Source organism: Acartia tonsa, chromosome 8 (assembly GCF_053477335.1).
Source record: "Acartia tonsa isolate MP-2025a chromosome 8, ASM5347733v1, whole genome shotgun sequence".
In the NCBI taxonomy this organism is placed as follows: Eukaryota; Metazoa; Arthropoda; class Copepoda; order Calanoida; family Acartiidae; genus Acartia; species Acartia tonsa.
In genome coordinates, this window is record NC_137267.1 from 25,501,326 (window position 1) to 25,516,122 (window position 14,797).

The window sequence follows — 14,797 nt, forward strand, 5'->3', positions numbered from 1 at the left end:
ATTAAAAATGTTGGTTAGTGAAAATAGTATCCTTCATATTGACCCTGTATTTGGGAGTAAAACATTGTTATCCTATACTGGGCCAGGATATAGTTATAGTGCTTTAAAAGATATTCCTATTCATAGAACATTGATAAGTGATGAGTTATATGAAGGAAAATTGGTGCATCAACATGATAGTTTTGATCCCACAGTTACCTGGGTCAATAATGTCCTCCTTTCAAAGCCAGATATTTTTGTTGGTAAGTCTTTGATTTTTGTTGTTTTCAATTTGTTTGTAGCTTTTATTATGTTGGGTGTGCAAAAAAAAATGCGGACATTTTTAAAATTTAGAATGCGCGGCTTGTGTTAATAGTAGAAAAACGTTATGCATACCGTTAAAACCGCTATGAAGTCTATTTTATGGAAATATAAGAACCATTACTGTGCTTCTTATAGTTTAGGAGCTACGTAGTAAAATGTCCCAACTGACTTAAAACTTGACTTGCGAGTAAATCATTAAAGATAAAAAAGGGTGTGCAAAAATGCGGAAATTTTCAAAATTCAAACTGCTCGGCTTGTGTGAATAGTAGAAAAATGCTATGTATATCGTTAGAACCGCCATAAGCTCTATTTTTAGAAAATATAAGTACGATTTTTGTACTATTTCTAGTTTAGGAGCTGTATTGATAAATGTGAGAAAAGTGGAAATTTTTTTTTTAGTTTTAAGTCAGTTGGGACATTCTACCACATAGCTCATAAATTATACGTAGCACATGAATGGTTCTTATATTTCCAAAAAATAGAGTTTATAGCGATTCCATAGGTATGCAAAACATTTTTCTATCATTAACACGAGCAATTAGAATTTTAAAAATGTACGTATTTTTATTTGCATACCCTTTAATTTAATCTTTAATGATTTACTCGCAAGTCAAGTTTTAAGCCAGTTGGGACATTTCACCATATAGCTCCTAAACTATACGTAGCACAAGAATCGTTTTTATATTTCCAAAAAAAAGACTTCATAGCGGTCTAATGGTATGCATAACGTTTTTCTACTATTAACACAAGCCGCGCAATTTGAATTTTAAAAAGGTCCGCATTTTTTTTGCACACCCTTTAACTCGATTGATTTAATGTCCTGGAATGGTTCATAGCTATATTATTTCCTAATTTAAGTCCCTGGATGGATTTACTGACCCTCCCTCCCCCTATGAATAATATAACAAAGAGCCTCTAGATGCTTAGTTGTGATGTTCTAATTTTATATTAGGCTTTAGAGTGCCAGTATTTAAGGTCTGGGAGAAGGGGGGATTTGCGGCCCAAAATAATTGGAGGGATTTCAACAGAAATTTTTAATATTTATTTTCAGGTATTTTCCTGTTGTTCTTGTATGTCATAATAGAACTGTTAGCGTCACCTATTACCATCCTAAGAGAATTAAAACCCATCAGCTATCAAGGAACAAAATAAAACCAATAATTATAATTCCAGTATTGCTTTAAAACGTCAATATCTGCTGGATTATAAACTGTTCGGAGTGACACTAAAAACCATGAACACTAACAGTTTCGTAATATTGACAATTTTCTTCGAACAAAAAGATAAAAATCTTATTATTAATACCAGTTTTGTTAGCCAAAAAAATCTTAAGACTTGGGCTACCAATACTTCATACTTCATAAATTTTCTATTTTACTATCCGCGGAAAAGTGGCTATAATACGATGCTATAAGTAACTATTAAAATTTATAGTTGTGCCGCTACTCTTTAATTAGGGTATGATGTTTGTATGTTTGTCCGTCACTACAAGTAGAGTATGTTAGATGCAGAGTTTCAAACAGCACTTATATTCTTAATTTCGCTGAGTTAGTGAAACCACCCTATTGCTTTTGACCTTACAAAGTCCAAACATTAAGAATCTGTTGCTACACACACACACACACAATGTTCATTTTATTTAATCTATGTTATTTATAGGCATAATTGTCCTTGTTTTCAAAAATAACATTCATTCATACGTACATGTAAAAGATACATAGTCATACTATTTTTCAATCATGTTTTCAGACTATTTATGTGTATGAAATTGAAAAGAAATCCATAGATTCAATATTCTCACAACAAACAGATTTGCTTTGCAAATATATTATTCAGTTTCTTTTGTTTTTATTCCATAGCACATACGGGCAACCAGGGGATTTTATTCACCACCCCCAAATCAAGTTTTAATCATTCTATGAGTATTATTATATCCAAATTACATCAGATTTCAAAGGAATCGTAAAATTACGCTTTTTGAGTAAGCTTTCTAATGCCTGGAAGTTAAGAAATGCAAAAAATATCTTACAGAAAAAGGCATATTTTGTGTGTTTCACCAACAATTTTAAAAGTATTATAAAATCTCTTAGAATTAACGTAATTAGACAAAATAACTTTTGTTGAGTCATGAATTACATGTATATTGAGAATATAAAAGAAAAAAGCACAAATTGAAGATATTAGTCCTACATAATTCTGGTTGAAGTCAAGATTTTAGTTTATTTTTGTTTGTTTTAAAATCAACTTTTAAGTAGACAGTATCAGGAAACATGTTTTCACCGGGTGCCACTGGCTAAAAAAGCGATATTTGATTACCAAAAGACATATTATAATCGCCAGTACTGGTTTCATTTACCCCCCTGCGCCCCCGTAGGGGTTTTTTGCCTGTTTTCTGAAGGTGGGTGCACAAAAACTTTGTAAGAAAATGCTTTTAAATGCGCTTTTAAAGTCAAAATTTAATAACATAGTTGTTTTATTTCATTAAATCCCTGCTTTATTTTACCTCTTAAATATATAGTTTTTTTCAAGTTTGATATTGCTGCGCTAATTTATTAGATAATTCTTCCTGTCAATATTGTAACAACCCGAAATTAGAATCTTAATAAGGGATATATAATTACTTGCATGTTGCACCATATTTTCTCTAACTAAAATGAAATGGTCTTTCCAGCATGCTAATATAACGATATCCCCTCCCCTCATACTGGACGTAAGAACTGACCAATAAATGAGGACTAAATTAGCAACCAAAATTGACAACAAAATTTACCCAGTCATAATATCCACGTATATTATGTCTATTATTTTAGACTGTTTAGATAAAATGGAAACACTATAAAAGCTATTTAGTATGTAATTTACTATTAAATTTAAGCATTTGCTCTTTAATTGACCATATTCGCAATTTATCACAGTAGATTTTTTGTGCTTCGTTACTTATGAATTGTATCATCCTTATTGTTTTCCTTAGAGGTTGAGATAGATAGATAGTTGGATGATGGATAGATGGATAGATAGATAGATGGATTGATAGATGGATTAATAGATGGATAGATAGATGGATATATATAAATGAATAGATAGATGGATAGATAGATTGATAGATAGATGGATTTTGCAATTTACCATACTAGATAGATGGATAGATGATAGATATTGACTAAATGGTGGGAAGGGGCTAAGCCTAAATCAACACCTCTTTATGTTCGAAGTTTTAATGTAACTAAATAATTGTTTCTAAGGATTATTACCATTATCAATGATCTAAAGGGATAAGACAAAGGTCAATATAATTGATGTACATTCCCAATTATAAAACACAAAATTACCTCTTGTGTAGATAAAAATTAGTATTCAAAACATTTTAACACACAACTGTAAATCTTTGGCGACTAGTGTTATAAACAGCCAAATGTCCCAAAGGTTAAGTTAATATCCAAATAACGTGGTGTTCTTATAATTAATTGAAATTGGAATTAGCAAGTGTTATGTGTCTGTCTAAAGGTAATGCTTTGTTTTTAAATTATGTAATTACTTGGTCTTCATTTTAAAATCTGCAATTTTATTTAGGAAGGGAGGGGACATTGGGCTGTTTATTACACTAGTCCCCAAAGTTTTAAAATAAAATTTTTATATTTTTTGGCCTAAAAACTTTAGGAAGTTTTATTGATTTTTTATTGCTTGGTTCATTAAGTAGAGTGTTGAAATATTTTAATCACTAATTGTCATCTACCTATAGTAATCAATTTCGTAATATAATTTGATGTATCAATATTATGTAGGTATATATACAATATACAATGATACATATATTAATCGGTCATTGTTTTGTCCCTTAGATCCCTGTTTGTTAATTAACCCTTAACAGTTGGGCCCCCTGTCGCACATTTATCGGTCGGGGGGGGGGAGGGGGTTCTTTTTGCAGGTCCCCTGATTGATAATGAATTTTTGACTACAAGTGATTCAAAGTTAATTTTCGCTTACTTCGCTCTTTTATTCAACAACCTTTGTTTTTAGGTCCTTTTTTACTTAAAAATTTCAAAAAGCTGTTATTTTCTTTTTTTTTTGAAGCTACAAATACAATTTTTTCAGAAAATGTTTATCTTTATGTAAATTTTATATTATAAATCTCAAAACTAGTGATGGGAATCCGGATCCGGAATCCGAATCCGGAATCCGGAATCCGCCCAATTTTCGGCCAATTTTGGAATCCGAATCCGGATCCGGAATCCGTTTTATATAGCGGATTCCGGATTCTAAATTGGTAGGCTAAATTAAATTTAAATAGGTTAGAAAATACCAAACACATTTTTAGGACATACGTAGCACTTAAATTTTTAAATTTACTTATGTGATGTAAATGTTTTAGTTATGCTGGAAGTCAACACTTTAAACAAATCAAGGCTTCAACCAAGTAACATAGTGATAAATTAACGAAAAAAGCTATCCCTCTGTGACGGACGGCCTTTTAAAATACTGCTAGAATCCGGAATCCGAATCCGGAATCCGCCAAAAATAAGAATCCGGAATCCGCAAGAATCCGTCACTTTTTTTGACGGATTCCTTCAGAATCCGGAATCCGAATCCGGCCCAAAAATTCGACGGATTCCCATCCCTACTCAAAACATAAATTTTGGCGGCTGCAGCTGTACTTGGCGGGATGGCGGGAAAACGGCGGCGGATCTTTAGGAAATTTTAATACGTTATGTAGGCATACAAGAAAAGCTTAAAGGGGGGGGGGGGAAATGTGGTGACTCGTCACACGACATACCAGCAATTTTATTTTGGATGCTACTCCCTTATTTTTAGAGATAATTGGATGAAATCTTTTGGGCTGGGTCACTAATTACCCCAACTAGTGGTATCATTAAAAAAAAACGGCGGTGGGACCGCCGCTCCCGCCGTCCGCCGCCGTTTTCCGCCGCCACCTAAAAAAAATTTTTTATTGCATTTCTCGCCGAATTAGGCAATTTGAAATCATTTGAGACCATGTTATTTTTTTCAAAAAATTTTCCCCTTACAAGCAACTTAGTCATTTTTTTCAAATTATCGTTTATCAAGGTATATCTTAAATACAGTAATTCTCTTGTGATTTTGAAGATATTGAAACAAAATCTTTTTAGGTTGGTAAGTTTAAAATATTTGAATTAAGAAAACGGCGGCGGGACCGCCGCTCCCGCCGTCCGCCGCTGTTTTCCTCCGCCACCGCCGTTTTTTTTTTAATGCATTTCTCGCCGAATTAGGCAATTTGAAATCATTTGGGACCATGTTATTTTTTTCAAAAATTTTTCTCCTTACAAGCAACCCTGCGGGGGGTCATTTTTTCAAGGTATATCTTAAAATCAGTGGTACTCCTGTTCTTTAAAAGATATTTAAAAAAAATATTTTTAGGTAGGTTAGTAACAAATGGCAGAGGTACGGCCGCGGAAAACGGCGGCGGGACCGCCGCTCCCGCCGTTTTCCGCCGCCACCCAAAATTTTTTTATTGTATTTCTCGCCGAATTAGGCGATTTAGAATCATTTGAGACCATGTTTTTTTTCAAAATTTCAAAAAGGGGAAAAATTTTTGAAAAAAATAACATGGTCTCAAATGATTCCAAATTGCCTAATTCGGCGAGAAATGCAATAAAAATTTTTTTTTTGGTGGCGGCGGAAAACGGCGGGAGCGGCGGTCCCGCCGCCGTTTTTTTTAAAGATACCACTAGTTGGGGAAATTAGTGACCCAGCCCAAAAGATTTCATCCAATTATCTCTAAAACTAAGGGAGTAGCATCCAAAATAAAATTGCTGGTATGTCGTGTGACGAGTCACCACATTTCCCCCCCCCCCCCCCTTTAAAATTTAAAATTGCGGTCACAAGAGGCTTTTTAAAGATTTCTAGAGACCTGGAGGATCAGGACCTTCAAGATCATACCTGGAACCTAAAATTGACTTGAATACCTATATTTTACATAAGGGTTTACTACTAGATGATATTTTAGTAAGATAAAAGGCTTTGTTTAAGTCAGAAAAAATGTTTTGCTTTTTATCTGGATGAACCTGTCAGGTTTGCTGGCATGCAGTGATTGCCAGGCTGGAGATATTCAAAAAATTCCAACTCTCAGTTATGTGGCATAGCCATAGTTAAGAAGTCACTCATTTATTGCCATCTATCTTTCACACACAGAAACGACCCCCTCCCCCTAACCGTTAAGGGTTAATATACAGATAAACAGTAAACAAGAATCATAATTTCATTATAAATATAGGTATTAGTTTATAAAAATTGATGTCAATCATGCCTACATTTATAATGGATTTATTATCACTGAACAAACTTGTAGCTGACTAAAATAAGGATTTCCCATCCACCCCCTTTACACCATCCCCTCCCCTTCTACCGAAATGAATTCCTAGGCCCCAACAACCCCTAATTTGACACTTTGAACACTAAAATCGAACTACAATTGACATAGATACACTTTAAAGGGCCCAAAAAGCTAGAGATAGAGTAGCTGCGCTACTGAAAAATTTTCATACTACTCTGATAAGTTAAGAAATGCATTCCCTGACCTCAAACATTCTAATTTGACATTTTGAACACGAAATTCGGGCTCTAAATAATTAAATCCCCTTTTTGGCTGATATGCCCCAATGTGCATAGGATTAAATATTACATTGTTCTTATACTCTCGACAGGAATAAAAGGGATTGCGCATTTTTGAAATATAAATATTCAAACAGCTTTTTGTTTCACAAAACTATAAAAAAAAGCACAATTTTTAGGTACAATATTAGAAGACTAGTAGGCTAACATCTTTTTTTTTATACCCTGGTTGTACCAGACATAGTTGTCTTATTATGACATTACTATGGACGATAATACCCAATAAATAAAAAATTGCTTCTTACATGGATTAAAACATTGGTTGAGTAGTGTGGACACCACAAGTTAAGAACCAACCAATAAAAATTCAAATAAGATGACGTGGGTATAAACCCTTGTGTACCAGTGTAATATACAGTTGTATGTCCCCCTCTCCCTCCCTGGCCATCCAGCCTAGTCTATAGATTTTACATTATTTTAGTCTAGAGTGGAAAGAGAGAATATAAATTGCCAATACAGCACATTAAATTCAAATTAATCTTGAAAATGTTAACAAATTCTTGGCAATAAAAAGAAAGATTTATTGAAATTCTAGGATATTTTTCAACATGAAATTAGCTTTCTTGTTTATTGATTGATTTTACAGTTTAACAATTGTATTGAGCTACGTATTAAAATAACTCCTATTATAGAAGAATTGATTTTCAACTAAATATTGCTGCAATTCTTATATGCGTTATTTTTCTTTTCTAACGCCCTATCATAAACTTTTAAATGCGAGTCTATTTTTTTTGTTTGAAGCTGCTTTCCTTGCATAAAGTTAGGGGTGTTTTATTGTGGAGGTCTCGTAAACCAAGGTATACATATTAAATCATTGATCACTAAAGAACATTGCAAAAAAATAAATAAGTGAAGAAACTATGACTACAGCATTTAAGTATAAATAAGAAAATGGTTATTAGACGGTCAACTTATTATGGAGAGCTATACTTTTTTACATCTTTCTTGGAAATGTCATTTAAACCTTGATTACGAAATCTCTACAAAATTCACCTCCTTCCACTTTCTATTGTGCTGTCCTTATGCATGCCAGAAATTTGATTATGTGTGGACTAGGCACATCATATTCTCTTCTTATGCCTTAAATAAATATATACAACATACCACCATACATATACACTTTCATATTCATATTTATGCATATTATTATATTATACAATGCACAAAACCAGAATAGTAAATTTCATGTACCAGTGTCTAAACTTTTCTACCAATAATTTTAATATACAGCTAGAAGGGTTAGTTTAGTTAGGCATTATTGGGGAAGTATATCAATTTAAGATCTCGAGTTAAATAAAATTTTTGAATCTACTGCAGTTCACGGTAAAATATTGCTGGTAAGCAATATTTCCAATAATCTATGAATTTTAAAGGCTGCTGGCTGCCAAACGGCTGAACGTACAGATCATGCCCGCACACTGTTTTAAGCGGCATAAGATGGCCTACAAATAATCTGGAATAGCCATAAATCAATAATGCATAATTATCTCGCAGTGCAGAGAAATGCGCGAAAAATACCTATTTTACGCGGATTTTTTTCTTCAGTGAAGCTTTCCCTGTGCATAATTGGATCTTGGCTATTCTAGATTCAGGGTGACCACTATGTACGTTATGTTCAATATGTTCATATTGAACACCACTTTTAGGTTTTTTGGTACGTTTTTGTTCGTTATTGATTTTTGTGTACAATATGAACATTTCAGCATACGTTATTGTACGTTTTTCTGTAATGTATGATTAGTATTAGTAATCATTAATGTATTTGTATTTCATAAAAACTACAAAAAAGTTTCTCCGCGCTTCGCGCGCCATTTTACCAATTTATCCTGGGATTTATGACATCATAGTGAAGATTCCATAAAATATAAAAACTCAACTCAATCAAGCATTTCAGTAAATAAAGTGTGTTACCTTTTTTTATGTTTATTTGGCCACAACTTGGTCAAAAATGCTCACAAATCAGACCTTTTTCGACCGAAGATGCTCAAATGGTTCCTTTACAAGCCCAATCAATCAGTTTTAAGATATCTTTATATTTCAAGGAAAATTGATGAAAATACTAAAAAACGGCAAATTTGGGTGTTACCTTTTATATGCAAAATATAATATTGGGCAGAAATTAATGTATTTCAAAGAAAGAAATTTTGGAAAATAAGAAATTCGACCTCTATCACTTCAGAGGACAGCTGCCAACCTCCAGTTGACAGGATGTAGTTAAATACTTGTTAGCAATAATAATTAGCCCAAAAAGTAAAGAAAATTTTTTTTAATATGGTAAAAAAATGATAATCTAAATCTTATTTTTGGGGATGAGGATCTTAGTATTTTCATAAATTTTTCTTGAAATATAAAGATATCTTAAAACTGATTGATTGGGCTTGCAAAGGAACCATTTGAGTATCTTTGGTCGAAAAAGGTCTAATTTGTGAACATTTTTGACCAAGTTGTGGCCAAATAATAATAAAACATAAAATAAAGTAACACACTTTATAAAAAAAATCCTCTAAACCAATTACAAACCTTATCAGGACATATGCGAAGTTAAACTTTAATCAGTTAGCAAGATAATTTTTAGTTGATATTTATGTTTTCTTGTACTTATAGTTATAGGAATGAGATACTACTTTCTATAATACAAAGTAGAACGATGTTTGTTTATCTATCCGTCTTTTTTAAGCTCAAGATCTCAGTAACCGCTGAACCAATTGGGTTCTACTCTTCAGGCAATATACCTACTGGTCCTGTTGTGGTTTTAGGCAAAGAATCCCCCCCTCCAAAAAAATTCTTTTTCTTTTAAGTAAGTGAGGTGGGGAGGAAACTCCCTTTAAATAAAAACTTTACAATACCTCTTTTGGCGATGCCCCTAGAGGCTAGTGGCGAAGATGCTGGAATATTTAATCGTACTTAAACAAATGAATATAAACCTCATTGTTAGTTGGTACTATTTACATGATTAAATTGTAGAATATGATGTTGATAATTTATAGCTAAAGGGTTTTTTCCTTAATTTGAATCCAAAAGTTGATATAATGTATACTACTTTCTATAAATACTTGCGGAAAGACATCGTTCTACTTTGTATTATAGTTATACTAGCGGCTTCGCCCCTAGCCTCTAGGGGCTTTGCCCCAAGAGGTTTAATCAATTGGAGGGGAGGAAATTTTTTTTTTTGGGGGGGGTTGGGGGTGTCCCACCCTCCAAGAAAATAGCTTAAAACCATCCCAGGACCAGTAGGTATATTCCCTGAAGAGACAGACAGACATCATATTACTTTGTATTATAGACTAGCGGCTTCGCCCCTAGCCTCTAGGGGCTTTGCCCCAAGAAGTGATAAAAAAAAAATTAAGGCGAAATTCGTAAAAGGACCAGGGAAATATTCTGCAAAAAAAAAAAAGGACCAAGGAAATGTCCTGCAAAAAAAAAAGACCAAGGAAATGTTCTGCAAAAAAAAAATGGGGGGGGGAATTTTTTGTTTTTTGGGGGTCGGGGGTGTCTCACCCCCCAAGAAAATAGCCTAAAACCACCACAGGACCAGTAGGTATATTCCCTGAAGAGTAGAATCCGATTGGTTCAGTGGTTACTGAGATCTTAAGCTTCAGACGGACGGACGGACAGACAGACATCAAGCTACTTTGTATTATAGATGTATATGTGTTTTATGGTACGTTATTGTACGTTATTTTTTCAAAAAATGTACGTTATTGTGTTCATTGTAATTTTTTTGTAGTACGTTATTTTCAATATTAATATCAAAAAGGCGGTGGTCGCCCTGTAGATTATTTGTAGGCCTTCTTATGCCGCTTAAAATGGTGTGCGGGTATGATCTGTACGTTCAGCCGTTTGGCAGCTAGCAGCCTTTAAAATTCATAGATTTTTGGAAATATTGCTTACCAGCAATATTTTACCGTGAACTGCAGTAGATCCAAATTTTTAGAACTTCCCTTAACATAAACAACTTTACCATTACGATACCTTATTAAGTGGCTTATATAACCCTTGAGATAGTACTTATTCTATTTCGGTGTAATTCACTAAATATGGAAGTATGTGTGTGAATATGTAATATATATTTGAAAATTCAATTTTATCATAATTTTAGGAAAATTAAAAGATTCATGAAAATCTTACATTTACTAATTTCATCATTGTATCTGCAGATATCATCTGAAAACGGCTGCTCCTCGTACATCTATGAGCTTTGTCTTTCAAGGGGGAGGGAGGGGTAGATAAATAACAAACTACTATCCTCCAATCACAATGACTCAAATTTAAGCATCTAGTTGAGGAAGGGTAGTTTAAATCCATTATTAGACTTTGATTTTCTGAATAAAAAATCATATAGGTAAACTAAAATGGAAAACTCAATTGGTTCTGTGGTTATCTAGTTGTAAAGAAAAACCCTAATATCTAGAAACATATAATATTATGGAAAGTTATAAGTAAACCAGCTTTTTAAGTATTATTTTTAATACAATTTTATTGCTGGTATATTTTACTGAATGTTTTCCACTTTAGAACTTTTAAAGTCATATAATATAGTAGGTAGTTACTTTTTAAAGGAAATTGAAGTTAAAGTTTAAAACTTCTTCATTTCAAAAGTTTCGTTTTATGATCTAAATTTTGCTGATGGTGTAACAAGTAATGGGATGGAAGTAAACGGTGCAGAGATTCTTAAAAGTATTGTTACATCATATTTCAAGGCTAGCTATTACAGATAGTTTTGTGTTACATTATTGAGTTTAGGAACCAGCAAAATGTATTGAAGAAATGCTGACACAACCACACAATAAATGTACCATCCATGGATACAGTAGAAATGTCCTTATGCCTCGATCTTTGAAAAGATTTCTAGGACAAGGGGGGGGGGGGGAAGTTCTGACACATTTGCGTAAACCTGGTGTATAGGCTTCATCTTTAGACTGAGAGGATAGGTTATTAGGGATAAAATCATTCTTATATGATGAATTTCCCCCAGATTTAAGATTTTTTGGATAGGCCTCCAGGTTCCGGAGATCCAGGCCTCCAGGTGGTCTCTCTACAGGTAAAAATGAAAAAAAAAATTTTTTTTTAAGAGTTAGATGTCAGCTTATGAGAAAAAATATGTATGTTTTTTCTTCAAATATGTGAATAACAATCAAAAAGAAGCATATTTTGTTTTATAAGTTAACCTCTAACTCTTCAAAAAAAAAAATCTTATTTTTAATTTTTGCCTGTACAGAGACCACCTGGAGGCCTGGAGCTCCGGAACCTGGAGGCCTATCCAAAAAAGCTTAAATCTGGGGGAAATTTATCATATAAGAATGATTTTATCCCTAATAGCCTATCCTCTCAGTCCAAAGATAAAGCCTATACACCAGGTTTACGCAAATGTGTCAGAACTTCCCCCCCCCCCCCTTAAGCATTTAATTTATTTGTAACTGTACCAGCGTTTAATTTTATTAGAAGTGCTTTTATTGATGTTGCCATTCTTATTAATTCTTGTATACTTTAATGTTACATAAAATCTTTATTTAAAAGCGAAGCTCTAAATAAAGACGGTATAACAAACGAACATTAACACTTTGTAACTTGTCGCAAAATAACGTAAATACAGAATAATGTTTATGGCTTGATTATAGAGATACTTTGCTTAAATTATTGTACATTTTTTTGCTAGGAATTATTGTTACTAAAATTTTATGAATAGGATAATGAAATTATATAAAGATTGTTGACTAGGTAATGGTTATGGTACTACGTCAAACACTAGATACGTCAAACAGTAGATGCGACAAACGCTAGACAGACAAACAGTAGATACGTCAAACGCTAGACAGACAAACAATAGATGCGTCAAACACCAGACTACGACAAACAGTAGAATTTTCAAATTCGCGACAAACAGTAGAATTTTTAAAGTGCGACAAACACTAGAAGCGACGTACACTAGAATTTAGTTTTTTTGTTAATTAATACTAAATTCATACCTATTACTATCATTGGATGGATCTAAAGCGATAAGATAATGGCCGAAAAATCAATGTACATCCCCTATAGCGTAAAATTAGTGGTTGAAACGTTTGAACACTTTGAACTTATTAAACCAACCAATCAAAATTCATTAAAGTACCAAAAGTTGGTTAGCCAACGAATAAGAAAACTTTCTTCTAAAACTTTCAACCCACTCCCCCCCCAACACCATTTTAATTTTAGTATTTTTTAAATATAATTTTTTTGGGGTGGGGGGTTTAATTATTTTCTAGGGACAAAATATGATAGTACCCTCCCCCAAAATAGGTTTAAACCTTCCCGGGACCTATGATAAGCTACCCTGTTAAGGAGAACCCGATCGGTTCAGCGGTTAGTGAGATCCTTTGGTATAGACAAGCAACTATCCTTTTACTTTATTATAAGGATTAATTCTAGCGTTTGTCGTATCTATTGTTTGTCCCCTTTAGAAAAAATCTAGCGTTTGTCATATTCTAGTGTTTGTCGCATTCTAGCGTTTGTCGTATCTAGCGTATGTCGTGTCTAGGGTTTGTCTGTCTACTGTTTGTCTGTCTAGCGTTTGTCGCATCTACTGTTTGACGTATCTAGGGTTTGACGTAGTACCAATGGTTATATAATCTACATGTTTTGAATAAACTTACAGACTTTCTTGTATCTATTATAAAGTTGCTACGCTTTTAAAATCTCACCTAACTGTTATCCCGCATGTTTGAAATCGATAGGACAATTCTAACATGTCTATATTAGAATGAGAGCTATACGTTACGGACCGACACTTATTTTCTTTCCTTAAAAAATTCTCTGGAATAATTTTTTTCTTGCCAAATATTTCATTTCCATGTGAAATGTATTCCAAAACATAACAAAAGGTTTCTGCTACATAAATTCCTGCTGTAAATAAATTACCATGTTCAGGGCGACCACTGCATACTATATATACTATTTATACTATATAGGATGAATTTAGATACTATATCATACTATATGACAAAAATTTACTATATATACTATATATTATTACCTTTATTTGACCAAAATTTACTATATATACTATATAATATCATATTTTTATAACAAAAAACGGATTTTGTGACAACACCTCTTAAGGAGTGTTTTGTCTTATTTTCACAGTAGGTTTTCTCCTATTTCTAGCCCCTGCAGAGCAATCATTAACCTTTATCTTACCTAACCTAACCTATCAAAAGCTACTGTGATATGATGAAGCTTCCATTAATCTTACCATATTACGAAATTGCCAATTATGACCAATAAGGGGGGTAAAAAAATTTGCGGCCCGCTTCGCGCGCCATTTTATCCCCTCCAAAACCAAATTACCCCCCCCCCCCCCTTACCCAAATGAAAAAGCTTGGACGCCCCTGATCATATAAATATATATCACATGATGTTCAGTAAAGTTTATCATTTTTTTGTGTATATTTCCTTAACTAAAAGACATGTTTTTTTAAAAAACCCTTAACCCTTACAGATCGGGCCCCAATTCCCACCTTAATAGATCGGGGGGGGGGGGGCTCTTTGAGCCCCCCCCTCTATCTCGGCTCCTGGTACAGATAAAGACGTAAAATTTTTTCCTGGTGGTTCATGTGTATTTTTAGAGAAAATTACTTTTTCTAGTCATAGCGGCCAGACCGCTCCTTAGCCGCTTTTTAGCGGCCAGCCGCTAAATTTTAAACAGCTGTAGAGCAGCCAATTTTGCAGCTAGGATGACCAAATTTTAGGACAAACTTTTATTTTTCATAACAAAAAAATTATTTTTTCTGACCATCGCCGAAAAACGGAAAATAACGGAAACCGCCATTTTCGGCGGTTACGGCGGTAAAACGGCGGTTGGCGGCGCAAATTA

The 14,797-nt window shown here is 33.5% G+C and overlaps 1 protein-coding gene across 3 annotated transcripts in view; it reads left to right on the forward strand.

The window, feature by feature from the left end:
- The first annotated feature begins 1 nt into the window (after position 1).
- The window catches only part of Jheh3 (Juvenile hormone epoxide hydrolase 3), a 59,885-nt gene continuing 45,089 nt past the window's right edge, over positions 2 to 14,797 (forward strand). For all 3 annotated transcript variants that reach the window (XR_013881893.1, XR_013881894.1, XM_080169685.1), the window contains exons 1-2: positions 2 to 242; positions 1,355 to 1,442. Coding sequence is in view for 1 of the 3 variants with exons in the window: in XM_080169685.1 (XP_080025811.1) it covers positions 8 to 242; positions 1,355 to 1,442 (323 nt within the window). In the remaining 2 variants the exon portion in view is untranslated. The remainder of the gene's footprint in view (positions 243 to 1,354; positions 1,443 to 14,797) is intronic.